General features: G+C 50.3%; 2 protein-coding genes across 2 annotated transcripts; one reads left to right on the forward strand and one right to left on the reverse strand.

The window, feature by feature from the left end:
• The first annotated feature begins 387 nt into the window (after positions 1-387).
• Positions 388-6,409, forward strand: CHMP1B (charged multivesicular body protein 1B). The gene is made up of 8 exons (XM_042886473.1): positions 388-509; positions 2,208-2,305; positions 2,645-2,791; positions 3,612-3,680; positions 3,781-3,888; positions 4,664-4,707; positions 5,127-5,199; positions 5,723-6,409. The coding sequence occupies exons 1-8, from the start codon at positions 494-496 to the stop codon at positions 5,765-5,767; spliced, it is 600 nt and encodes a 199-aa protein (XP_042742407.1). The 5' UTR covers positions 388-493; the 3' UTR covers positions 5,768-6,409.
• Positions 6,410-17,835: 11,426 nt separating this feature from the next.
• On the reverse strand, positions 17,836-22,687 carry TBX22 (T-box transcription factor 22). Its single transcript, XM_042886459.1, has 7 exons — positions 22,602-22,687; positions 22,215-22,316; positions 21,608-21,782; positions 21,363-21,527; positions 21,225-21,289; positions 21,069-21,154; positions 17,836-19,289 (listed from the first exon to the last, which is right to left on the reverse strand). The coding sequence occupies exons 1-7, from the start codon at positions 22,622-22,624 to the stop codon at positions 18,679-18,681; spliced, it is 1,227 nt and encodes a 408-aa protein (XP_042742393.1). The 5' UTR covers positions 22,625-22,687; the 3' UTR covers positions 17,836-18,678.
• Positions 22,688-25,450: the final 2,763 nt, after the last annotated feature.

Here is a 25,450-nt window from a genome sequence, read left to right on the forward strand (position 1 = left end):
AGGTATAATGAGGTAGCACTCAGCGTTCTCATTTGTCTTTAAGCAGAGAAGCTCTAAGGCACTGCAGGAGAAGCTCACTGCTCAGTCCGTGCTTGCAGCCTGCAGGAGCACGCCTCAGAGCCCTGCATTTCTACGTTCTGGCGCTCCTCTAGGCTCTGTCACACACTGACGGCCACTGCCGGGCCCAAACCCCACCGCCCGCAGGCAGTCAGGCCGGGCCTGGCGCCCCACGGCGGGGTCTGAAGGAGAGCAGACTGAGACCGAGGAGACCGGAAGTCTGCATGCGCACTTCCGCCTCGGTGCTCCCGTCGCAGTAGGCGGAAGAGGGAGCTGCCGGAAATGGGAACTACCGGAAGTGGAAGCTACCGGAAGATAGCTGCCGGAAGTTGAAGCTACCGGAAGAAGGAGCCGCCACAGAACCGGCAGAGGGAACGAAAGCGGCCGAAGCCTTCCTGCCCTGCCCTGCGCCGGGCCGAAGCGCTGCTGGGCCGCCATGTCTAACATGGAGAGTATCCTCGGATCGACAAGCAGCTCTGTGGGGCGGGCTGGGGATATGTGGGCGGGGTGCGGTGGCTCTTTGCTCTCCGCGGCTGCCGGTCCCCTCGGAAGGCCTCGGTGGGGCTGGGCTGGGGGAGGCATCGGCGCGGGGAGGGTATGAGGGAAGGAGTGGGCGGTGTGGTGGCCGCGTGTCGCCGAGGCGGGAGGTCGCTGCCTGAAGCCTTGATCGGGAGGAAAAGGTTTGGGGTTAATGGTGGGAGCTGAGGTTGTGGTGGTTGTTAAAGGAGAATGGGAAATGCTGATTTTGTTCTGATAGTGAGCTCGGGCCTGGCTGGTTTCACTGGGGCCTGATCTATGTGACTCAGGCAGACAACCAGTTTTCGCTGTGCTGTGCTGTGCTGTAGGACCCTGCAGATTGTTCTAAACACTGCCGACCCACAAAGTGACAGGCAGTGGCTGCTGTGCTGATGGCACGTTGCTCCTCAAGTGTTTGTTTCCTGAAGCCTGACTGCTGTCAGCTGCACAAACTGCTCTTTGTTTCCTGGTGTCAGAAAGAAAGTACAGTCGAGGAGAACCCTTATGGGTGAACTTGAGCTTTCTGGCTGTATGCAATCATCATAATACAGAGAAGTAGAAAAGGCTTAAAAGACGACAAAGATCTCAGTGTAGCTGAAGCGTGCTGCTGGTTGTTGTGGTAGGGAGAGGGGTGGAGCTTGGAGCAGGTGACTGTGAGTCACCTCATGGCTGGTGGTGGAAGTTTGGTTTCGATGAGGTTGTGCAGCTGCAAGGGAGGAGCGAGGCTGTGTCGTCATAGGAGGAAGAACCATGGAGGTAGCAGAGTGCCAAGGGTAAATGTGTATCTGATGAGTAACTGGGGGAGTTACTTCAAAATAAGGTATTCTGAAATGCTCCTTCTCAGTGCAAGCAGGTGTGCAAGTCAGTGTAAGCAGGTGATCTCATATTTTACCTGGTTATTCTGGTCTCTGACCCGTCGTATACTTGAATGGACTTCAGTATGTTTTCTTGTTTGGTAAATGGTCTGGTTTGTGACTCAGAGCAGTTCATTTATTGCTGCAGGAAGAAACAGCGACCCAGATTTTAAAGAAATGAATGCAAATACAAGCAGCAAATTCAGTTTTATTGTTGTTTTAGCTCCCTTAATAGTTAATAAGTCCAGATGACAGAACTGTTGCTGCTCCTGTGACACAAAGATGGAAAGGCTGCTGTTTAAGCCTGAGATCATCCTTTGGCTGGGAAGGGCAGCTCTGCCTCCTGTGTTATCCTGGGTGTGGTCAGCAGAGCCAGCTTGCAGTTATCCAGGAAATTTGTCTGTTGTTCCATAACACTTTTCTTTGGGGGGCTGAGGAGGATCCAGGCAGGCCAGTAAGCTGCTCTTCCATTGCTGTGCTCTTCCATTTCACTGGGAGCCAGAGGCTCAGTGTGCGTGAGTGAAAGGAGCACAGTGAGCCTTTGATTTCTCTTGGGGGGTGTCTGTTTTGTTCTATGTGTCAGTCTGAATTGGATTTGCTGTTACGTGGAGCCAGCTGGGATCTGAACTGCTTTCCTATGGCCCAGTAGGATCAATAGGATGAGTGTCTGTTCTTAATGTCAGTAGAGCAGTGCTAGGGTTGGTAGCACCTTAAACAGGAGAGCAGGTTGGTACGGAGGAAGGATCGATCCTGTTCATGGACCCCTAACTTGTGCTGCAGAACACCTGTTTAATTTGAAGTTTGCTGCAAAGGAACTCAACAGGAACTCAAAAAGATGCGACAAAGAAGAAAAGGCCGAGAAAGCAAAGATTAAGAAGGTGAGCAGTGGGGCTGAAACATCTTCAGGTCTGGTTACATTGTGTAGCAGAATCTGTTGCTGTTTCCTGGCATGCCTGCTGATGGCACTGATAAATGCTTGAGACTTAAATTACATACTGTACGTTTTCCCATGCTTATTAGTAAGTGTGAGGATGTGTTCTTCATGAAGAACTGGTGGCTTTTAGCTGCTAAGAAAATTGTCTTAGATCTATTTTGTTTTAATTAATAAAAATATATTGATGTGATCAATTGATGCTTTTATAAAAAATAGGCTGTTAGAAAAACATGCTTATGAAGATCCAGGAGAGTTGGAATGCTTTTTTTCTTCTCTCATACAGGCCATCCAGAAGGGGAACATGGAAGTTGCACGAATACATGCAGAAAATGCCATCAGGCAGAAGAACCAGGCCATTAATTTCCTGCGCATGAGTGCCAGGGTTGATGCTGTGGCAGCAAGAGTTCAGACTGCAGTGACAATGGGCAAGGTAAGTCTATTTGAATGCGTCCTTGGAAAGGATTAGTCCCTTCTGATCCTCTTGGGAGGGACTGAATTCCATCTGTAATGAGCTGGAAGGTTGGTTTCACATGTGTCTGTTAATAAGTCGGGTGCTGGAATCATACAGTAGAGGCATAGGATCTCCAAGGTTGGAAAAGACCTCTGAGGTCATCCAGTCCAACTGTCCAGCTGTCACCAAGACTTCCCCTGAGCCACATCCCTCAGCACGACGTCTGCACAGAGTCTAAAGGAGCTTTGCTGGCACTTGCTCCTTAGTAATAGGTGCTTCTTTGCCATGATTGTAGCTTGTAACTCGTTAATTGCTGTTATTCGTGCTCCTAAGGAGATCCCTTCCCAAATGCATGCAGCCATTTGTAGGACTTCTGATCCCAGGAATCGGATTCCCAGGGGAATGTGGTCACTGTGTGTGGTGGGGTGGGCTGTGCTTGGGGACCTCAGAGGGCTTTTCCAGCCTTACCTTTTTAGCTCAGGTGATACCTTATGGTACGTGGCTGTGCTGCTGCTCAGGCACAGTTTGTGCTGCCCTGTGATCTGTGTACCTAAACACATCCGTTATCCTTTGACAGGTTTTGAGACCCTCAGAAGTTAATGCCATATAGATCTCAGCTTTTAGTGCATGAATGGATTTGTAACGTTTCCAATGGAAGGACCCTAAAAAAAGGGATGTTCTAGATGGCAGTAAAATATGCCCTGCTATTTGGTACTGTAGGAACTGGATAGAAGTGAGAGGGCTCAGTAAGAAACTCATCATTTTTCCTCCTTGTGATGAATTCTTGACCTCGTTTCAGGTAACGAAGTCGATGGCAGGGGTGGTGAAATCCATGGATGCCACTCTGAAGAGCATGAACCTGGAAAAGGTAAATGGAAACTTTTTGTGGAGGTATATATAAAAAGTTCTAGGAGTTGTGCTGCTCTTCTGTTATCTGCAGCTCAGTGATTCGATTTGTGTTTTTGTAGATATCTGCATTAATGGATAAATTTGAACATCAGTTTGAAACACTGGATGTGCAGACGCAGCAGATGGAGGACACCATGAGCAACACTACAACACTAACAACACCACAAGTAAGAATACTAAACAAAAAACTTTGTTCAAACTGCATGGAAAAGTTACGTGCTCCTTTCTGCCTGCTTTGAGGCACCTGAAGTGTTTTCATCTTCTGCTTCTTGATGAGAAGAGAGTCTTTCAAGTTACAGCCACAGTGTGGCAGGTCATGCAGTTGCATTTTGCTCTCTCTCACTTCTAGTAGGACTGATTTTATATTACCCATTGAGATCTTCAGCCCTGCTGTGGAATGAGCAGTGCTTTGGTGAGCTCTTGGTAAAGCTTCTTAGCTGAGATACACTCTTAAGCAATGCTTAAGGTAGTTGAATGTTCCTGGCAGCTGCCAGCTCCTGGTAGCCCAGAAGATGTTGAACTTCATCAGAAGTTTTGTCTGATGCTTATTGGAGGCAGCGCTTTGTCAATAAACCTTAAACCACGTCTGTTGGAGATGGGCTTTCTTTCCCAGTGTGCAGAGCACTGGTTTAATGGTTTGCAGTCAGCAGTTGATGGCACTGCGTTCGGAGATGTTTGCTTTGTTTGCTAACAGCTGACTGCAGTTCTTCAGGAGCATTATTTCTCAGACACTGAAGTTCAGTGAATGGGCTTTTAATAGTCAGAACTCTGCTGGTTTTTGAGTTCATGCAGAGCCCTCTGGTGGTTAAGCACAGTTTTGTTAAAGATGTTTCACTTTAAAGCAGTGTTTTGTTTTTAAAATCTGTTCTGCAGGATTGAACAGAAGAGCTCAGTGTGAGCTGCAGCAGTGCAACTGAGCCAGTTTTGTTTTCTTTTCTCTAGAACCAGGTGGATATGCTTCTACAGGAAATGGCAGATGAAGCAGGGTAGGTAACACCAACCCTTCCAGGCAGACACAGAGGTGAGGTATCAGTGCTTCAAATGTGTCTCTTGGAAGCAGACAAGTATCAGTAACTTTCCTTTCACCCCTGGCCATCAGTCACTGTTTATAACTTAGCTGTAGGTTTTTCTGTCTCTGTGTCACTGGTATGCATGGTGTGTCTGATACATTACTGTTAAACTGAAGTCTTGCTCTGTCCTGATGCTGGTTGCCATGTGTGGCTTGTCTTGGTGGTGAAGCTAGCTTCCTGGTTGGGCTGTCTAATGAGCAGGTCTGCAGTGTTCATTGCGTGCCAGGGATCTCCTGCTGTCCCAGTGTTGCTCAGTGTGTCACTTCTTGTACTTCTTCCTTTAGCCACGTGTGCCTGACTTTTGTTCTGGTTTTGTACTTTTCTGTTATCTGTAGCCTTGATCTGAACATGGAACTACCTCAAGGGCAGACAGGTTCTGTTGGTACAAGCGTTGCCTCAGCAGAGCAGGTAAGTTAAGACTCAATAGAAGTCAATGTTTCTAAAGAGCTGTGGAACAGAACTCATGCTTCACTCAGCCAGAGCAAACTTGCTAAATTCTAATTAGATTTTGGCAATTCAAAAGAAATAATATGTAATTAAAGCAGTCTTGTAAGCACAGTAATTAAAAATACGTTTAGTTTAGTGGATGCATTAAGTTTAGTTATTTCCAAATCTTTTTTGCATGATTATCTAATAGAGTTCCAAACTGCTGAGTCTCTGACCTGCTCCAAATGTAATGAATCCTCCCAGCTCCCTTTCCATACACAGAGACTGTGCTTTTTTTTTTTTCTTTTCCCCATTTAACCTCTGAAAATCTTTAAAAGATGAGTGTGCAGTGCTCTATGTTTGCCCTAGGCAGCTTAGAATTTCTTGTTGGGGCTTGGACTCGATGCCATCTGCACGCACGACTGCAGAACCCCACAGTGACCGCGTGCTTCCCGAAAATCAGTGTTCCTTTTACTGATGGTTTCTTTGCTTTGCATCTCTGCAGGATGAGCTGTCACAGAGGCTGGCCCGCCTTCGTGATCAAGTTTAAGTTAAGCAGAGCTGCAGCCCTGGCTGTGCTGTCAGAATACTGAGGTTTCCCCCCTGTGCTCAAAAGGTGCGCGCAGTGCGGCGTAGGTGTTCCAATATTTGTAACGTAGGGTTCTTCACTCTGAGCTTCTCCTCTTTCTAATACATTCAGTAATCCAGAAGTATCAGCTCTCATGTCTTTTTCTGTACATTTTGAAGTTGATATATTTTTGGCAAGCTTTTTTTCACTGAATCAAGTTGATATCCTAAGTCAGCCAGTAACGCCGGAGCATTCTAGCTGAAAGGAAAGCAGAGTGCTATTGATAAATATTTTAAATTATGAAGTGATTTTTTTTTTTTTTTTTAAATTATGAGAACTGTTTGTGGTTGGAGAACTGATATATTCAGTTCTGATGATTGTAGTAGCCAACTTTCTTATATAGCCAAGCTCCTGGAACCTTAGAGGTGGACAGTGTGGACTTCATGCAAGTACACTTGTCAAAATGAAAGAGTGGACTTCGGCCTGTGGTGGTTGTAATATTGTAAAGCTACAGTAATGGTGCAGGTTCAGTTAAAAATAAGTTACCAAAAGCTGTTTTCATGTAATTGGGAACTTGTACGGTTTGATCACTTTAGTCCAGGAGGAATAAAATATATTTTTCAACTTGGTTGGTTCTGTTGAATATTTTAGCTTGCACGTTGTTTAATGTTGAGTGCTGTAGCTTCTCCGTTTTGCTTTTCTCAGCATCCTGTGGTGCAGCCAGTAATGCCACGGTCGTCTCTGCTTCCACCACCGTGGTGTGGAGCTCCTGCTCTCTGTTATCCTTAGGCTCAAGCTGAGAAACCCCATGTGAGATAACTGAAGCCTGCTTTTCTCATTCCTTGTCGTGCTTTCTCTCCATTTGTTTTTCCTTTATACGCAAGGAAAAGCACTGATCGTATCCCCTACTTCTGCCATATAAGAAACACCAAAGTGCTTTTCCTCAGGTTTGCATCCTCACGGTCATCCTTCATGAGCCAAGGTCCCAACCTTGTCCTCTCCAACCAGGGCACACTCCTGGGTCAGCTTGCTTCCTCTGCTCGTTGCAGCTGGTCTGGTATTGGAGAGAGCAAAGTGAGAACTGGGTGAGCAAGGGGGGCACAACTGCTGTGCCTCCACTCAGCTGCTGGATGAATGCATTGGTTCTGTTGGGTTGAGAACAGCTGCCTTGTTTTGTGAGGTGTAATATTGCTCTCTGCAGGTGGGGTAATGTGGTCCATAACATTGAAGTCATCTATGGAGAAGGTGGTTTGTTTTAGTTCATCTTCTTACACTTCTGCACAGTGAGAGATTCGGACTGCTTTCAGGAGCTTTCAGACTCCTGTGGCTGTGAAGTAAAGAAATGGAGGTAGAAATTCATAGCAGAAACTACTTGTGGTGTGTTGTGGTAAGTGATGATGTTAAACATTTCTTCCTGACTTTTTTGGAATCATTTTTTGTAGGTGTGAGGAAGATGTGAAGCACCATAGACTTAGAATTACTTCTTAATTCACCGGTGCTGAGGACCATGCAGACTTGCCAGCATTGGGGAAATGTTTCAGTTAAAAACTGCTTACTTTCTTTTAGTCAGCAGGATTTTTTTTTCAGTGAAAAATGGGCAAAAATGAGGAAACTGTGGAGCTGTTTCAAGCCATTTTTGATGTGCTGCTCAGTCGCTTTGGAGGCGTAGCAGGATGTTACGTGCTGAGGTATTCAGGGCACAAAGCATGGAAAATCAGATAAAGCAACCTGAAATGTGGGTTTGTATCTCAGGCTGGCAGCCTGAATTTGAGTGATTTAAATGTGCACTTTTCCTGTGTTTGCACTTAAGTTCAGTGCAGCCTTCTTTCAAACACCTTTCAACGTTCCTCCTGCAAATAGGAGAAGCTGGAAGGTATTTTAGAGATGATACACTCTTAACTGTAGGTACAATCCTTTAAAACCATTAAGGTAAATGTATGCTACCCCTTTTTTCCTCCTAGCTACTCCTGAACAGCATAACAAAATGGTAGTGGTGTATCTATGCAACCAGGTTACCCACAGCTGTGGAAACTGGTGTGTGTGCCTTCATCCTGGTGCACTTGGTGTACTTGTTGACACTCAGTTACTTCAGATCTCGTGACAGGACTGGAAGCTGCTGTTGTGTAATAAATGCACTAAATCTGAACTTGCTTTGCAGTTGGTTGTTGGTAGGGCTGTACCATAAGCTCAGGATTCCTTGTGTTTGGCAACCTGCTGTGTTGCACAGAGCTGGGCAGACTTGGCTGATAAAGCAAAGAAGGTTGGGACCAGAAGGAATCTTTGCCCCGCTGCTTCAGCTTTGAGCATTGCTGTGTGTGAGTGTTGCCAGCATCGTGCACCAGTTGCTTCTGCTTGTAGATCTGCCTTCTCCTGGGCAAGGAGCCTCTGTGTGTGTGAGCTGCCCTTCACCACGTTGCAGGAGTTGCATTTATAATGTCTGCATGTTTCTCCAGTGTTTTGCAAGTGCTTAAAACTGGAACTTCAAGCAATATTTGACTCTGGTATAATTCTTCCATTGGAGTTCTCCTGGAAACGTTTGGTGTTTTTTTTCTGACCCACTGTGGCTCCTTGCTTTTACGTTCCTGGTGTCTCTTGTGAGATGATGGTGTACTTCTGCAGCAGTCTGCTTTGTGTTAAATAAATTGTATGAGCATTTATGCAACCTCTTTACCAAACAGTGCTTCAGTATTTGTACTTATGAGCAGGCACATCTAAGGTGAAACGTTGCTTCAGGGTGGTTTTGCTCACTGTTTAATTCCTGGTTTACTATAGACTGTGGTATCTTTGTGTTATGCTTCCTACTGCTCGTGTCCAGGCAGCCTTCATTCATTGGATTCCACAACAAAGCCATGAAAAGATCCAGCTGAAAGGAGAAGGGAGGAAAGGAAGGAAAAGAAATCTCAGTGCCAACGGGAGAAGATCATCACTCTGCCTTTGTGGAGACCCTCAGAGCCCAGAAATTTTGTTACATATGGTCAGCAACGATGTACAGAGACAAATTCTGAAGTTGGTGACGTTGTATAGAGAAGAGAATAATTTTTGTAACTTGGCAGTGTTCATGGTGGAAACGGCTTTACTTGTTATGGGACGATTTGTAACTGTAACTGCAACTGGTAAATAAAACTGTACAGCCAAATGACTTCAGGTTGTGTTGCCCAGGCTGTGGATGGTTTCTGGCATGGCTCTGTGCGGGGACAGATGAGCGGCGTGTCGTTGGTGTGCTGTCCTTAATGCACACAGTGGGAAAACTGGCAGCTGCTGGTGGCTGAGTTGGTCCTCCGTGGGGCTTCCATCGTTGTTTGGGACCCAGCAGAGGGAGCCTTGAGCTCTGCTTTTGTGTGGGTCCAACAGAAATCAGCATTTCGTTCTTACAGGGGGGCTTTGGCAGCCCTGCGAGCTGCTTTGAGCAGCTTTGTCTCATGGGGACCCATTGGTTCCGGATGGCATCGCTGCCGTTTCATCCAGACAGAAGCACACTGTGAACTGATGGAAGATAGGATTTAACAGAAAGTTCCGTTTTTGTTTTCAAAGGGAGTGTTGAGATTTTGATGGAGCACATGATGGCTTTGCTTCAGGACTCTGTAGAGCACTGCTTTCTGCTGTCAGCGTTGGCATGTGTGTCAAGCTATATTTTCTCCATGAAATCCCAGTGGGGTCAGTGGCCTTCCTCGTGTCAGAAGCAGCTCTGTTACCATTCAGATAAAGGAAAAGAGCAACGTGAGCAATCTGCAGCTGATTCCAAGTGCCATCGCCCTGCTTGACAGGGAAGAAGATGCAGTCAGGCAGTCGCTGTGCTGTGGGATGTGAGCTCTCTGGGAAGCCCTGCAGTGTCCTCCAGCAGTGGGCTGGGGCAGACTCACTGCTCTCTGTTTGTTACTCATCCTTCTCAGCCTTTCTGTTCAGACTGTGTGCATTGCTAAGGAGAGCCTGAAGTTGTTAGCTCGAAATGAAATAACTGTTTCCCTGAAGTCTAAAGTCATAAATCAGACATGCAAGCTTATCTGACAAGATAACAATCAGCTTAATTTAATTTCCCCACTATCTGCTTCGTAATACTTTGTTATCATCAATTTCTGTCTGAAGGAGCTGGCAGGGGTAGGAAAGCCTTTTGAAACATTCCATGAAGACATCCCCTCCCCATGTATTCTTTCTATGTATATTGTTGCTTGTTTTTAAGAACTCTCCTTTTATTCCCAAGAGGTAACGCTGCCATCCTGCTGGGATGTTTGCTTTGGTGGAGGTGGCAGTGCTCCACTCCTCTCCTCTCACTGCACACTGGATCCACGTTGGCTGCTGAGCGCGTCGCTTCCGACCCCGGATGGAGCCCAGCACTGACTGCAGGCTGTAGGAAAGCTGCCAGTCCCCTTTGGAGTGTTGTCAATTAGTTCCAGTCTCCCGGAGCTGGCCGTGACCAATTGCTGTGACCTGGAAGTGGATTAAGTCCATCACAGGGAGATGGACTTTTCCTGCAGTAATTTGACAAACGCAGTCTTTTTTTTCCTTCTTAAAGTCCCATGTAGAAGCTGTGCCTCATTTGCTCCCTGGTGATGGACGTCGTTTCCGGATCGAAGCGATAACGATTATCCAGATTTCTGCTGATTGGTGTAGCAGGTGCCTTAATTTATTAATGCCAGGAGAAGAGAGGGATTCGATGGCAATGAGAGGAGGGCTCCTGGCAGCAGCTGTATATCACAGTGCTCCCTGACCCCCTTGCCCCACTGCAAGCACTTAAGAACCTGATATCTCCATACACTCACATCCATTTCTGCACCAGAGATGTCTGTGGGGTTAGAATTATTAATACCTATCAGCCTGGCGTGGCTCTGGTTCGGTAAGATGCACAGATGGAATTCAGCCATTGCACCCACTGTTGACTTTTGCCACTTTGGAGGCTTTTGCCTTTGCTGGAATTACTGCCTTGCTGCATTTGCATGCTGTTGCATACAGAAGGAGGCATTTGGACTTAATTTTTGGCGCTGCTGTGTGTGTTAATCAGCCAAGGTACGGCCTGCTCCCGGGCTGCGGCTGTTTGCAGGCATGGTGGGATGGAGATGTGTCGGCACAGCTGCTGAGCACATTGAACAGGGAGCAGTCAGTCACACTCCGGGAGTTTTAATTGAATTACCTTTGACAGTGAACAGCAAACCTGGTGGGTGATCTACTAAATTAAACTGATGAATGGGCTCCCGAAAATCAATTAGCGCACGGGGCTGAGAGCACGAGCACATCCTGCTGCTCCGCAGGGACCGAGCGGGGCTGGACTGACAGCAGCAAATGCGAGACAAAGTGAAAGCATGCATCTGCCTCTGCTGACCTCTGCTCCAGCATGAAAGCAAAACAGGAGCTGGAGGAATCCGCCAGTAAATCACCGGAGCTCTGTTCTGCAGAGCTGATACAGGATGCTTCCAACCCTCTTGATTAATGCTGGGCTGTGTGCTGAGGAAAGATGTGGAGGCTGCAGAGACGCAGCAAGGGAGAACAGCTGGCAGCTCTTTGGTTTTCAGCTGCTCGAAGAGGGATCCTCTAATGCTGCTGTAGTGCTGTGGATGGGCTCTGTCTGCAGCCCTGAGAAGCTCTGCTGCCTGGTGCTGGGTGGGGGCTGCCCCAACCCTGTGCCCCAGCATGTAATGAGCTGCAGGTGCTGCAGATGGGATGCACACACCACAAGGGCTTTTGGATTGCGGCAAAATGAGAAGGACAGAGAGCTGCGGCCATCGGCCCCAACCCATCCCCAGTGCCCTCATCCCTCGGTGCCACATCCCTCTGCTCTGGAGCAGCTCTGGGATGGTGAGCCCACCACTCCCTGGGTGGCTGTGCTGGTGCAGCATTGCTCTTCAGAGAAGAAATTTGCCCTAACATCCACCCTGAGCACAACATGGGGCCATCACCTCTCATCCTGAGAAGCAGCCACGGACTGAGAGGAGCGCAGGGCTGGGAGAACCTCGGGGAGACACAGCACGGAGCGCTGCATTTCAGATGCACTTCTGTGACCCATCTGAGGTTTTAGCTGAAAAAGAGACAACTGGGAGCAAGGAGCTGAGGAGTAGGAGCAGCCCCTCCGTGGGATCTGTTTTCAAGGGGTATCTGCCACAAATTGGAAAACAAAAAGCACCGAAAAGACAACAGCCACAAACCTCACAGCATGCGGAGTGAGAAACGTGGCTTTCATTTGGGCGACTAATCGCTTCCAGCTGAAGCAGCCATTAAAACCAGTTGAAGAATTACAATGTAAATAGATTAATGCAGACAAAGCAACATGTGTGCTGTCCCGTGTCTTCTCATTACCTACAGAATGCCTCAGCAGTGACACGCTGTTAGTCTAAGCCACTTGTTGGGCCCTGTGCTAATCAGCTCAAATTAAATAAACGCGGCCAATAGAAATGGATGTTGTGTTTGAAAACCGATGCACCAACAGAGTTGTTCTCTAGGAGATAATTACAGCCGGGTCCGTGACAAAGAAATGATTCTTGCAGAGGACTGGGGGAGCAGATTGATTCTCCAGGCTGGAGAAAGAAGATCTGAAACTCTTTCTGAAGTTTTGGATGCTTTTCAGTTCTTGGCATTGCACGAAGGCAATCTCAGAGATTAAGACTGACCTTCCAAATGGGAAGATGTTCTTCAGGCAATATTTAGAGTGGCTTTGGGTTGGAAGGGACTTAAGGGCCATCTCATGCTCGTTCCTTGTGTAATTTACCATTAACACAATAACATTGGCTGGAAAGGCTGCAATTCTTGTCTGCCTTTTTCCCTTCCCCACACGCTGTGCTGGCAGAGTGGTGATAGAGACATCCCAAGTGCTGTCAGGACTGGATGAACGAAAGGCATCATTTGCAGGCGTGGCATCTTAATTAATTGAACACAAAGTCCTCGTCGGTCACAGGTGAGCTTCATCATCATGTCAAAGAGGAGCAGCTCGCCCCAGGAGTGGTAACAGGATACGGCCCCAGCTGCTATTTATTTCTACAGGCAACCCAGTGCCGTGGTCTGATGGCACGGTGTGGCCAAACCAGTGGCAGATGTGCGTTCAGCCCTGCTCACAGCCTCCCCTTTGCCTCTGTTACTGCAGCAGCGTCGTGCTCTGCTGCCTTTGTGGGGCAGGCAGGGGTTGCCTTATCCCAGCAGTAAGGTGGGATGCTCGTGGGCAGCTTCTTGTGCAAGGGCACAGCATCTCCCTTGTTTGTGCAGACCTGTGCTCTGCCCAGCCTGCTGGGCTCGGGATGAGAGGTAACAGCCCCACGTTGTGTCAGGGGAGGGGCAGGTTGGATATTAGGACAGATTTCTTCTCCAAAAGAGAGGTGGTGATGCACAGGATGCCTGGGGGGGGGGGGGTGGGTCACTGTCCTTGGAGATGCTCAGAACTGTGGGGATGTGGCACTGAGGTATGTGGGGATGGGCATGGTGGCGTGGGCTGGGGTAGGATTGGTGATCTTAGAAGCCCTTTCCAATCTTAGTGAGCCTATGAAAGCTTAGAGCTGCTTCAACGTGTTTCCAAAGCGTGGTGCCAACAAAGCTCTTACAATTCTGCTTAGGTTGCTTACAACATTTGCTCTTGTGGGACCATTATAGGTATGAGAAGAAGATGAAGACGGTGCCTGGTATCACCTTTTTCTGTTGTATTTTGGATGCCTCCCCCGAGGAGAAATCCCCTGAGATTCCACCAGGACCGTGCTGATGAGCAGCCATGTGTGCAGCCAGCAGATTCAGAGGTGCAGAGCTCAGTGTGAGGAGATGCGTGGTTGGCTCCTCTGCAGATCCTAACCCTGCTATTTCTGCATCCTGCCCTCCTTCTGCTGCAGATTCTTCAGCACATTCAGCTGCTCAGTGCACTGCAGAGCATGTGAGTCCAGGGGAGATCAGCCCCCACGTCACGAACGTTGCTTGGGGAGCAGGAAATAACTCTGCATTGAAGCATTTAGTGCTGATTTATACTCTGTGTCCCCAAGAAGGAAGTGAGACTGAATTTCGCTCTCTCCTTGAGCAGCCCAGACAGCTGGGCTTTGTGGGCTCTGCTGCCATTGTGACCAGCAGCGTGGAGCAGGCAGTGCTGGGCTCTGATTGATGTATGGGACTGGGAGAGGAGGGGGGAAGCATTTGTTGGGTGCTGTCAGATCCCGGGGAGCTGCTGACAGCTCATTCCTGGCCTGCATTGCCCAGGCTGACACCCTGACCACCCCATTGCCAGCACAGGGCAGGAGGTGTTTCCCACAGTGGGATCTGTGGCTTTCCCTTTGCACACAATTCAGTGAGAGGGGGCAGAGACAAAAAGGGGCCTGGGCTGCCCCTCACCATGCACCCGGTGCTGGCACTGCTCCTTTTCTCATGAAAGCCCTTGAAAGTGTGGCTGTAGAACATGGAAATCGGGGAAGCGTTCACCTCCAGGTTGTGTGTGATGGGAGGTACAAATCCCAATGGAAATAACAGTGCTGAAAGCTAGGAATCAATACAGACCCAATTCAGGATTTCTGCTGGAGCTGTTTCTGCTTTAACCCTCTGAACAAATGGGCCCTTGGCTGTGCTGCAATGAGCTCAGTGCAGAGCAGTGCCTCCGTAATCACCGCTGCTGCTCCTTTCCTGTGCTGGGAGGGCTGGGGGAAGGCAGGGACTGCTCAGTGTCTGCAGGTCTGCTGAGCTCTGGGCTTTCCCAGGGATGGGGATCTGCCTTCAAGGTGAACACAGGTAGAAGGAGAGCCCAGAAATGCGTGCTTTCTCTCCCTGTGTTGGTGCCAATGGGCAGGAGGTGCATTCTGCTGCGACGGTTGGGCGCCGTGGGCTCTGGTTTGTGGTGAGAAATAGCAAAGGATGTGACCAACGTGTTCACTTGTGGCTCTGAGCATCCTGTGGGGGAGTGGGAAGCAAACAGAGACACAATAAATGCCAAAGAATGGGCTGATGTGAACACGTGGTGATGGGAAGGGATGGGGTGGCAGCCCTGCCAGCCTCTGTGTGCGGGTTTTGTTAAAAATATTTGTGCAATTAAAATCTTTGTTCCCAAAAGTCTGTATACGAACTGGAGGTAAACCAAAAGAAGCCCGTTCACGGCCAGGTTTTGCAGCAGAAGAACGTTGGCTTCAGTTTATAAAAGCCAAAAGGAAAGGCTGTTCAGCTGCAGCGTTATGTTTGAGATGGAGGTGGCTGCCAGGTGTGCAGGGATTTGAATGAATGCTCCGAGAGGATCGCTGTAGGAAATGCTGAGTGTGGTCATAGGAGTTTTATGTTTCCTGCGCCTGGGGCACGGCGTGCTCTGAGACTGGGAAAGGAGCTTCTTTTCCGCCTCCTTTCCCCTTTATTCCCCCCCATTTTTCCTCTCCTTTCTCAGTTTTCTTTTTCTTTTCTCTTCCCCTTCCTTTTTTTCCCCCTTTTCCTTCCTTCTTTCTCCATTTTCCTTTTTTTCCCCTTTCCCCTCCCTTTCCCCCCTTTTTCCACCCTTTCTTTTTCCCATTTCCTTTCTATTTTTTCCCTTCCCCCCCATTTCCTCCCCTCACATCCCCCCTTTATTTCCCCCCTACTTCCCCCCCCTATTTCCCCTTCTCCTTTTTCTTTTTTTCCCCTTCCCCTCCTTTTTTCCTCCTCTTTCTCCCCTCCTCACATACAGAAGGGACAGCAGCCGGGCCGCCCCACTCTCCCCATTGCAGCATTGAAGCCGAATAGAGGAATTTTCCACAACTTCCAAAAGTGAAGTAAATTCCCCTGGCAAAAATAAAACCCCACCCCGGCATTCACAGAGGCTCAGAGCTTCTTTCCTTTCTCTCTTTCCCTTTTTTTTTCGGTCTTGAAGCCGTGTCCAGAAATAAACAACTGTTTCAATCCGCTGCGCTGATCAAAAGCGCCGTTCTAATCAGTCCCAGGCACGACATCACGCTGCTCCGTTATCGCTGGAGCAAATCATCGCAAATACACAACAAAAATATCAACGTAATGCGCTCCAGATCAGGAATGTCCCGAAGAAAAGCTCCTTCCTTGCAGGTGTGCCTTATTTTAGGAAGAAAGACGGCGGAATTGGGGCTGCTTTGGGGCGAGTGTGGCTGTCAAAGCAGAGAGGAGGAGACGAGAGCTGGCTGAGCCCCGTGTCGCCGCGTGGAGCTCTCCGAATGCTCTCCCCTTCCCTGTGTGCATGGTGATTATTTTCTAAGCTGACAAATTATCTTAAAAGGGCCCGTTGTGCTGTAAGCCCTCCTCTGAAGTGCTGTTAGGGAATGAATGCTGAGCTCTGAGCCCATCCAGGGGCAGCTCCGTGCTGTCCCCCCGCCCTGATCCCATAGCGGTCTGTGATGACCTTCCTGGCCCTGCAGTGGGGGACCCTTGCACCAAACCGATGTTGGGGCGCTGTGAAGGTTTGGATTTGCTTTGAGGGGAAGTTTGGGATCGCTCTGATGTGTCGTGATCCTGGAAGGCCTTTGGTAAATGCAGTGAGTAGTTCCTCCCAGCAATCTGATGCTGCTGTGAGCGCTGCTGAGCATCGATGCTGCTGTAGGGATGGAGATATCATAGAATCACAGCATGGCCTGGGTTGAAAAGGAGCACGATGCTCCTCCAGTTCCAACCCCCTGCTGTGTGCAGGTCACCAACCAGCAGCCCAGGCTGCCCAGAGCCACATCCAGCCTGGCCTTGAATGCCTGCAGGGATGGGGCATCCACAGCCTGCTTGGGCAACCTGTGCCAGTGCCTCACCACCCTCTGGCTGAAAAACTGCAGTGCAGTTTGTACCCTAAAACGCTGGCTGGGATGGGGAGGAGTGGCTGGCAGTTCTCAGTCTTGCCTGTAAATTACAAGGAGGGTGACTTCTCCATTTTCCTTCTTTGTCTCAACGAGGCTTTTTCTTTTGCCTGCATGCCCCAACCCATGCACAACTGGGAAGCGTGAGTTTAAAAAGGGGATGCAAAGATTTAAAATGGAAAGCACGGATTTCCAACGTTCCGCTGCACTTTTTGTCCAGCGTTCCTCTCCAAAAGTCACCCCATCTTCGTGTGCTCTGCGCACACGAATGGAAGGAGAAAGGAGACGTCAATGCCGTGGGCTCATCTGTTTCCTATCGCGTGTGTTTACATATTAATGCGCAATACAAATTTGTAAACACAGACGTTTGATGCTCTGGTGGGAGCCGATGCCTGTTCCCTTCTGCCCCTTTATTGGAACAGCATGTCTGATGCTGCGGAGCCGCAGATGTTGATGGTTTCAATACTGGATACATTTCAAATGCTCCGCGCTCTTATTTGTCCTGCTGCGTATCGCTAACCGGCCCTCCTTTGTTTTGTGTAATTGCCAGACAAATTATCGTTTAATTACAGCCCAAACCTCAGGAGATCAAACGGGAGTGAGGGGGCTCCCCCCGGCGCGACTGACCCTCCCTCCGTGGTGTGTGGGTGATGGCAGGACGCCCCTTTGGTGGTAACACGAGGAGTGCTTTTGTGTCTCCGTGGGTTTTAAGCCCTCGTTCTGTGGATGGGACACCCCCACCCCAACCCACCCCGCAGGGACACGGGGCACCTTTGGTGCTGTTGGCTCTGTTTGCTGTATTGGAGTGCGGGCAGACGGTTCTGAGTCACTTTGGGCTCCTTCTGAGAGAGCTCAGCGGCCAAGGCGCCTCGACCTTTCCGAAACCTCAGGTTGTTTTCTCCTTGTTCTCATTAACGACAGCACAACAGCACTGGGTTTGTGTTCTTATTCACCCCTACATCTATAAAAGTGAGAGCTCCTGCAGCCATCACCAGTCTCCAAACACTGCAAGTGGTGGGAAGCACTGAACAGCTGCAGTGTGCTGTGATCCCCCCAGCTCATGGCCAACAGCCCAGGGATATTCCTGTTCACTATCTGGGAGATGAATGTTTGCCCACCACCCTCAGCCCAAACCCAAAGAGCCCCAAAAGCACGGCCACGAGCAGCGCTCTGCTGCACCCATCCCAGTCCACCGACCTGGAAATGGGGGCTCATGGAAAAAAATCTCATGCTTTTAAATAAAAAATCAGTATGACTTTTGGTTTTTAAACCTACGTTTAATCCTTCTATATTGCTGTTATGTTTGTAGATACAGAATTTTCTTTATTTAATCCCAAAATACGGCAGGTCCCCGTCAGGCACTTTGTATCACATCTGTCATAGGTAACAGAAATGGCTTTGGGGAGCGAATATAAGCTGTGCCCCAACTTACAGCGAGCCGCACTGTGCCCCCAGAGCCAGAGATTATTTACAGGAATAACACAATTATCACGGGTGAAAATAAAATGAATGGGACTGTGGGAGGGGTGTCCAGAACTCTGCTCAGTCCTCATCCTCTGCAGCTCCTGCTCTCATCCCCCAGCACTGCGTGGGGATGGGATGCGAGGGGACGGCTCTGGGAAGACCTGTGTGGGGCTCTGTGTCCTTAACGCAGCACCAGAGCCTTCAACCTATGTCTGCATTGCGATGTGGGTCCATCGAGGCACTTCCATGGGGTTGACCAGCTCCAAGTCAACACATGAGCGCATGCAGCTCCTCTGCTGACCCTCACTCTCTGAGGATCCCTTTGAAATTAGGGGAAATCCACAGGGAGGATGAGCAGGAGCTGGTGCGGCTCAGGACTGACTGTAGGCAAGCTCGATAGTTTCAGGAAAACAGATCTGTGGAAATGCATGCATCTATGTTCCCACTTCAGAGTGCAAATAGTACAAAGGTGTCTGCACCGCTCACCCATCCCTTACAACCCTACACAAATATCACCGATGGGTATCGGCCTGCTTGGATCACCACAGCCCTCCGTGCTGCCTGCAATACTGCACGTTTAGCCCCAAATTAAAGGCCCATCAGCCTGCTCCAGCACCGCACCGTGTTTCGTACTCAGCAATTATCAAGACCCTGGGTCTGACCAGGGAACGGGTTTGCGTTACATAGCGATGCGCTCAGGAACATGACAGCATCCCGCTAAAGGCAGTGGTTAATTGCTGAGTGCCAGCTGGGGTGATTGCACCGGCCGTCCCTGAAGGCAGCAGGCAGGCTGTCACTCACCCCAAAATGGCTCGCCGCGCTCGTCAGTCTGGATGGCACGGAGAAGCTGTAGCCGTACAAACCATATGGAGGATGTAAGGAACAATTAAGTGCTTCCCGAGCAATGGGACTCGATGGGAAAATGTTTCCAGATGCGTGTAATCCATACAGCATTTGGCTGGCGGAGTTGGGGACCTGCAGACACGGCCCGTTCAGGTCTTCAGACTTCGAGCTCTTCAGGCTGGCGATACCGAGGGAGGAGAGCTTGGGCACATCGACCACAAAGTGGGGCAGGACGGGGGGAGCAGGGCCGCCTGGCTTCTGGTGGCTGGGGAGGATGAGGGGCTGCTGGCGGAGGAGGTTGGCGGAGCACAGCCGGTAGCAGAGGGGCACGCCGAGGCCGGGCAGGTGGGGCTCAGGACACGGTGCGCCGGCACTGCTCACAGCCAGGTGGAAGGTGGGAGGTGAGCACGGAGGGGACAGCAGCGGGTTGAGAGGAGAGGGTGTCCCAGCACTGGAGGTCACCGGGGAAGAGCTGGAGCTGCTGCCTGGAGGGAAGAAGAGGAATAATCTGCAGTGGGTCAGCGGCTGCTCCAGCCAGCAGCTCCGCGCCGCTGTGCGTCCCGCTGTCACCAACCGGGAAAAAGGGAGATCCACCCATCAGCTGAATGCTGCTCCCACTTGTCTAAGAAATACCCGTGCGTGTCAAACCCCATCAGCATGGCTGTCCATACCCGTGTGTGTCAAACCCCACCGCTGTGCCTGGAACAGCCCCACGCCAGCTCTGCGCCCGCCGTGCCAGCCATAGCCGCCTCCCGCGACAGCACCTCTGCTTATTTCAGGCTCCCAGTTTTCTGTGCAAATTACAGGCAGCTTTCCCCCCTTCTACGTGAGAACAAAAAGATGCATTCAGCCCAATGGAGAGTTTCTTGTACCTTCCTGCTCACAGGAATTGACTCATTTTCCTCGGCTCCCCATGCAATTTGAGACGTACCCTCGAGTACCGTAGGTGTCTCCCGAAGCCGTAAATGCACACAGCATTTTGCCATTCTCTTTTAGGAAAGAAATGAACGAGCGCTTTCCCATCCAGATGAGCTCGCTGGGTGCAGCCCGTGCCCGAAGCAGCACATCACTCAACCCCCACACAAATTTGGGGATAGCAGTGGGAAGAACAGAGCAACTCAAAGACCAAATTCTTTTTGCCGTTGCTATCAGGCTTTAAAATCCAAGCTGATGACCAGTTATTTTATGTAGCTTATCATTTTTAATTTGTCTCCTGGCTTTGAGGCTCCATGATTGCTATTTCTCTTCTTTTCCTTCCTTTCTCTTCTTTCTTTATTGTTTTTCCCCCAGAAATACACTTTTCTTATCAGCAGAGATAAGAATTTTGTTCTATTTCCATCTTTCCAGAATCATAGAACGGTTTGGGTTGGAAGGGACCATTAAGATCACCTCGAATATTGGCCCTTAGGAAAAATACCCATTATGTTACAGTGAGTTAAAAAATAAATCCAACCAAGCCGTGACATTTTAGTGTCTGTGTGACAATAGCTGCAAGTTGCAAATGTTCTCTCAGCCCCCACTGCTGCCCCTCTCCCTGCTCTCGCGTTGCAGCCTGCACAGTTGGTTCAAGAGAAGCTTTTTGTTTTAGAAATGGTCTTTTCTATTAAAAAAAAAAGGTTAAAAAATAAGGTTAAAAAATCTGGAAAAAAAGGAGAAAAAAAAAAGAAGAAAAATAAAAGGAAAAAAAGGGGGAAAAAAGGGAAAAAAGGAAAAAAAGGGAAAAAGGGAAAAAAGGGAAAAAAGGGAAAAAGGGAAAAAGGAAAAAAAGGGAAAAAAGGAAAAAAAGGAAAAAAGGAAAAAAAGGGAAAAAAAATGGTCTCTCTTTACAATCTGTTAAACCTCTTAATTCCTCCCAAGTCTCCTTTTTACGACTCGTTATTCTTAATGCGGTGTTTCTAAACAACATCCTTCAGTGGTTTGGTAGCAATTAGCACTGTGGGCTGCAGGACACAGCAACCCTACTCCAAAACAACCTCTTGCATCTTTATATATATATATACATCCATATATTTATACTTTTTTTTCTTTCTTTCTTTTTTTGTTTGTCTCAATCTTCCTGCAGCTTCCGCCACGTCCGTCACTGCTTCCCCCGGAGCGCTCACACCGAATTCAACGGGACTTTTGGCAAAATAATCGTACAGAATCACAGAACCCCGTGCACCCGCACTCTCACAGCCCCAAACCCACAGTTGTGACCCCACTCAGCCCTACATCCTCGTCCTCCTGCCAGCAGCTCCAACCCGGCCCCACGGCCCCGCACTCACCCTGACTGTCTGCCCCGAAAGCCTTCAAGTCCAGAGCGAGTTGTGGCCGCCATGGGAACGGCTCCAGGAGCCCATCCAGCACTCCCCTGCAGGCGATATGGGGCTGAGAGCCAGGGCTGGGCCTCAGGCTGTGATGGGGGGTGACTGAGCCGTTACCTGTTCCTGCCAGGGTCCCGAAAGCCTTTGGCAAAGGGATTCCTGTCGATCTTCAGCTTGGTGATCTGCGGGCGGAAGCAACATCTCAATGGGGCCGCTGGGGAGCAGGAGGCCGGGCGGCCGCGGCCCCGTGGGTACCTGCTGGTTCTGGTAGGCCGTCACCGTGGTGAACTCGGTCTCTTGGAAGGAGAAGGTTTGCACCCCTTCGGCTGGCAGCGACTGAATCTGCGCCAGGTCGAAGCGGGAGTCCTGGGCGATAACGTGGACGCGGGGCTTGTACTTGTGCATGGACTGCAGGATGATCTGTGCGGGCAGAGAGGGCCGGGCTGAGCCGCTGCCCCGAGTCCCACCGTAGCCCCACTGCGCGGCTGCCCCACACCTACGTGCCCCTTGTCGTCCATCTCGTTGTTGGTGAGCTTCACCCGGTCGAAGCTGATGATTTGCCTCATCCATGTTTCCCCCGAGCAGGGGGAGTCGGGGTGGATGTAGAGCCGTGGTGTGATGCAGGAGTGGTCCGTGTTCCCTGCCACCATCCACTGCGAGCTGTGGTAGACGTACCTGCGCCAAGTGGGACACCGTCAGCACACCGTACTCCTGATGTGCCAATCCATCCTGTGTCCATTCATCTATCCATACATCTTTCCAATCTTTCCATCCATCCATCTGCATGTCTGTCCCTCGGCCTATTCCTAATTCCATCAGTCCATTCTTACATCCATCCATCCATCCATCCATCCATCCATCCATCCATCCATCCACCACCCGTCCATCCCCTCATCCCTCCATCCATGAGTTTGCCATCTATTCATCCATCCATCCATCCATCCATCCATCCATCCATCCATCCATCCATTCCTCCATCCATTCATCCCTCCATCCCTCCACCCATCCATCCATCCCCCCATTCCCAGCACAGCCCAGTGCAGCCGTTGGCCATTCGGCCATCCAGAAGGGCTTCATCTCTTCAGCCACCATTGGAGCTCACCATACCTGTACCGTTTGGAGTCCACTGGCACGACGTCGATGGCAATGTAATACTGCTGCATTGGCTCCAGCCCCTTCACCTTCACCCTGACCGATGGGAACATCCGCCTGCACAGGGCACGGGGCAGCAGTTAAGGAGTGCCCATGGCAGTGGTTGTTTAAAGAGGTGAAAAGGGCTTGAAAAATTAAACAGATACTGGAGAAAAAATAAATAAAGAAATAAAGAAATAGCAACAACAACAAAAATAAAAGTAGGAAAAAAAAAAAAAAAAAAAAAAAAAAAGAAGGTAAAAACACAGCAAAGTGGAGTTGAGAAAAAGAAGAAATGGATGTGAGACGCAAAACGGAGCGGGAAGGGCTGAAGGCAGGAGCCGGGGAGCCGGGGGCTGCTACCTGCCGGCCTTGGTGATGATCATCTCGGTGCCGATCTCGTGGAACCTCTTCCAAAGCTCAGAGCCCTGCAGCTCCACCTGCACCTCGTCCCCCACCTCCCGGCTCTCGGCGCCGGCCTTGGGCCGCTTCTCTGCGGGGAAGAGAAAGCGGAGGGAGCGCTGGGGCGGCTGCCGGGACCTCACCGGGACCCCCCCCCGCTCTGCCCCGCCGCTACCAACCGGGCTCGGATGCTCTGCGGCTCTGCCTGCAGCCCGCCCCGCTCTCCTCGTCGCGGCCGTCGGGTCCCTTTCTCTTGGCCGAGCGGCCCACGAGAGCTTCCACCGAGAAGGCGTGAGCCCGGGAGCTGAGCGCCATCCCCCCCCCCCAGCCCGGGCCGGGCTCCCCCCGGGCGGCCGCGGGGTTCAGGCGGGCGGCGGAGCTCCGGGCGGCGGCTCCATCAGGGTGCGGGGGGGGGGCCCGCAGCCGGCGGCCGTCGGGGGGCAGCGGGCACGGCGAGGTGCTCCGAGTGAGGAGAGAGGAGGCTGCGGCTCCCACTGTTTGTTTTGGAAACTGATGGGAGCGTAAGAAACATTGAGTGACATTTGGTAGGACCGGGACGGGGGGAGGAGGGGTGGGAGGGGAAAGGGAGAGGCGAGGGGAAGATGGGGGAAGAGGAGCCGGCCCCGTCTAGGATCAATAAAAGAGTTACTGTTCTCCATTAAATTGTAAAACTCAAAGAAATTTGACATAATTGCACACTAGGGGCCACTTTCCCAACAAAAGTGCAAATAACGTTTAACAAGAACCAGCGCAAAAAAAAGGGGAAAAAAAAAAAAAAAAAGAATGAAGGACGGAAAAGAAAAGGGAGGTTATGAGCGGGGGAGGAGAAGCTGGGGAGAAACTCCCCACGCTTTGGCTTCTCCGGCGAGCCCCGATGCTGGCTCCGGGCTCCGGCTGTCCCGACGGGGCCGCTCCCGGCGGATCTCGGTGTCCCCGCTCCGTGTGCCGGCGCCGAGTGCCGATTTTTGCCTCCGTCGGGTTTTTTCTCCGCACTGACCCGGTGGCAGCGGCTCGGAAACGGAGCCTCGGTGGGGCAATTAAGCCTGAGGTCCCGCTCTGCCGCTCCACTCCTGCATCCCCTTCCCCGTATCTCCGGTCCATTCCAGAATCCCGGTCCTAGTCCAGCATCTCGATCCCACTCCTTTATTCTGATCCTTCTCCAGCATCCCGATCCCACTCGTACATCCCAGTCCCGTTTCCGTGTCCCGCTCCCAGTCTCCCCTGCAGTGCCGTTGTGCTCCAGTGGGACCCGCATCCCAAAGCTGATGGGGGCTGCAGCCCCGGGCCAGGAAAAAAAATAAAATAAAATAAAAAGGAAGTTAAATTTGTGGACAGTGTTGGTAAAGCATCAGCTGAGGCAGGTGAGCCTTCGGGAGGGAATGTGGAGGTGGGTGAGGTGCAGGTGGGGATGAGGCAGTGGCAGCATCGAACGTCAGCCCTCTGCTGATGTTTGTGCCAGTGCCACAAACTGCTGCTGGCCTCACAGCCCACATGAGGATGCACAATACTGAGGATGCACGTTACTGAGGGTGCTCGTCACTGAGCTTACTCACTGCTGAGGATGCTCGTTATTGAGGATGCTCGTTGCTCGGCTCACAGCGGGCTCAACACATTCATTCCCATTTACACCTGTTTATACCCATCTGCACTTCTCTACCTGGAGAAATGGATCACTCCTTCAGCATGTTGGTAATTAGAAGGGGGTCTGGGGGGGGTCCCTCCCTTCGCAGCACTGATAGAAGCCAGCTGAGCTCACGGGCCACAAGCCTTTATCTCTGCTGACACGACAGATTATTAAGAAGTATTTCAAGTAATCTTTGATTTCCTCAGCATTGCAACACATTGCAAGAACTTGGAGCGGGAACAAGCGGCCCCTTTTTAATTTCCTACAAGGAGAAATAAAACAAAAATAAAGCGCAATTGAGACGATGTAATCAGGAACATTTTGAGGGTTTGAGTCAGATGGAGGCGGCAGGGCTGCCTTTCCAGGGGCTGCTTTCAGCCATCCGAGACCGACTCAGCCCCTCCCTGGGCTTTGTCATCTTATTGTCCTTAACGAATTACAGGGTGGGATGTCATATATTTCCATCATCGGAAAACGGAGCAGATAATCCCTTGGCATCAAGTTCAGATGAACTAGCTCCATTTTGAAGCAAGTATCGTGCAATACATCAGAAATGTTTGCCTCACTTGAGAACGATCCTGGATGGCGCTCTGAGGCACACAGGTAGATGCCAAAGCCTGGCATTGCTGGCCGTGCTGGGGCTGCCACGAGGCATTTCACTGTGCTGCACTGCTCGCTTTTGCCCAGATTCACTCTGAGTTTAACAAAGTGAAACCAAACTGAAGGAAAGGTCTCAAAGCTGCCGTTGGGAAGGCAGGGATCCTCTGTGCTCCGTTACGCTCCGACGCCGTCATCCTCTGTGCCTCCACCTGAACGAGTTTATGTGAAAAGCAGTCATAAACCTGGCGCTGAGGCACTGTCAGGTCTAACAGCAAAGCAGAGGATCCTCATTTTCTGTTTTGAGAACCGCGAGCGAGAAAACCTTTCTTTGTACGCAGTGCGAAACAAAGCCCTGCTTGCTGACCCTGGAAAATCTCCACTCGTGGTGTGGATGGGAAAACTGTTTTCATCTCATAACGGAATTACAGGATAGAAACCTTGAGACCAAATATGTGCCCACGGGTATCAGACACGCAACAACAGGGCAGGGCTGGGAGCGCAACGCTCAGCTCGTTCCGTTGTGCCGCGGGAGAAAGGCGAGCGAGAAGCTGATGGTGCAGGGCGCAAATCGCGCTGTTCTCTCGCA

Source organism: Lagopus leucura, unplaced genomic scaffold, assembly GCF_019238085.1.
Source record: "Lagopus leucura isolate 7727_CA_CO unplaced genomic scaffold, USGS_WTPT01 Super-Scaffold_100057, whole genome shotgun sequence".
NCBI lineage: Eukaryota > Metazoa > Chordata > Aves > Galliformes > Phasianidae > Lagopus > Lagopus leucura.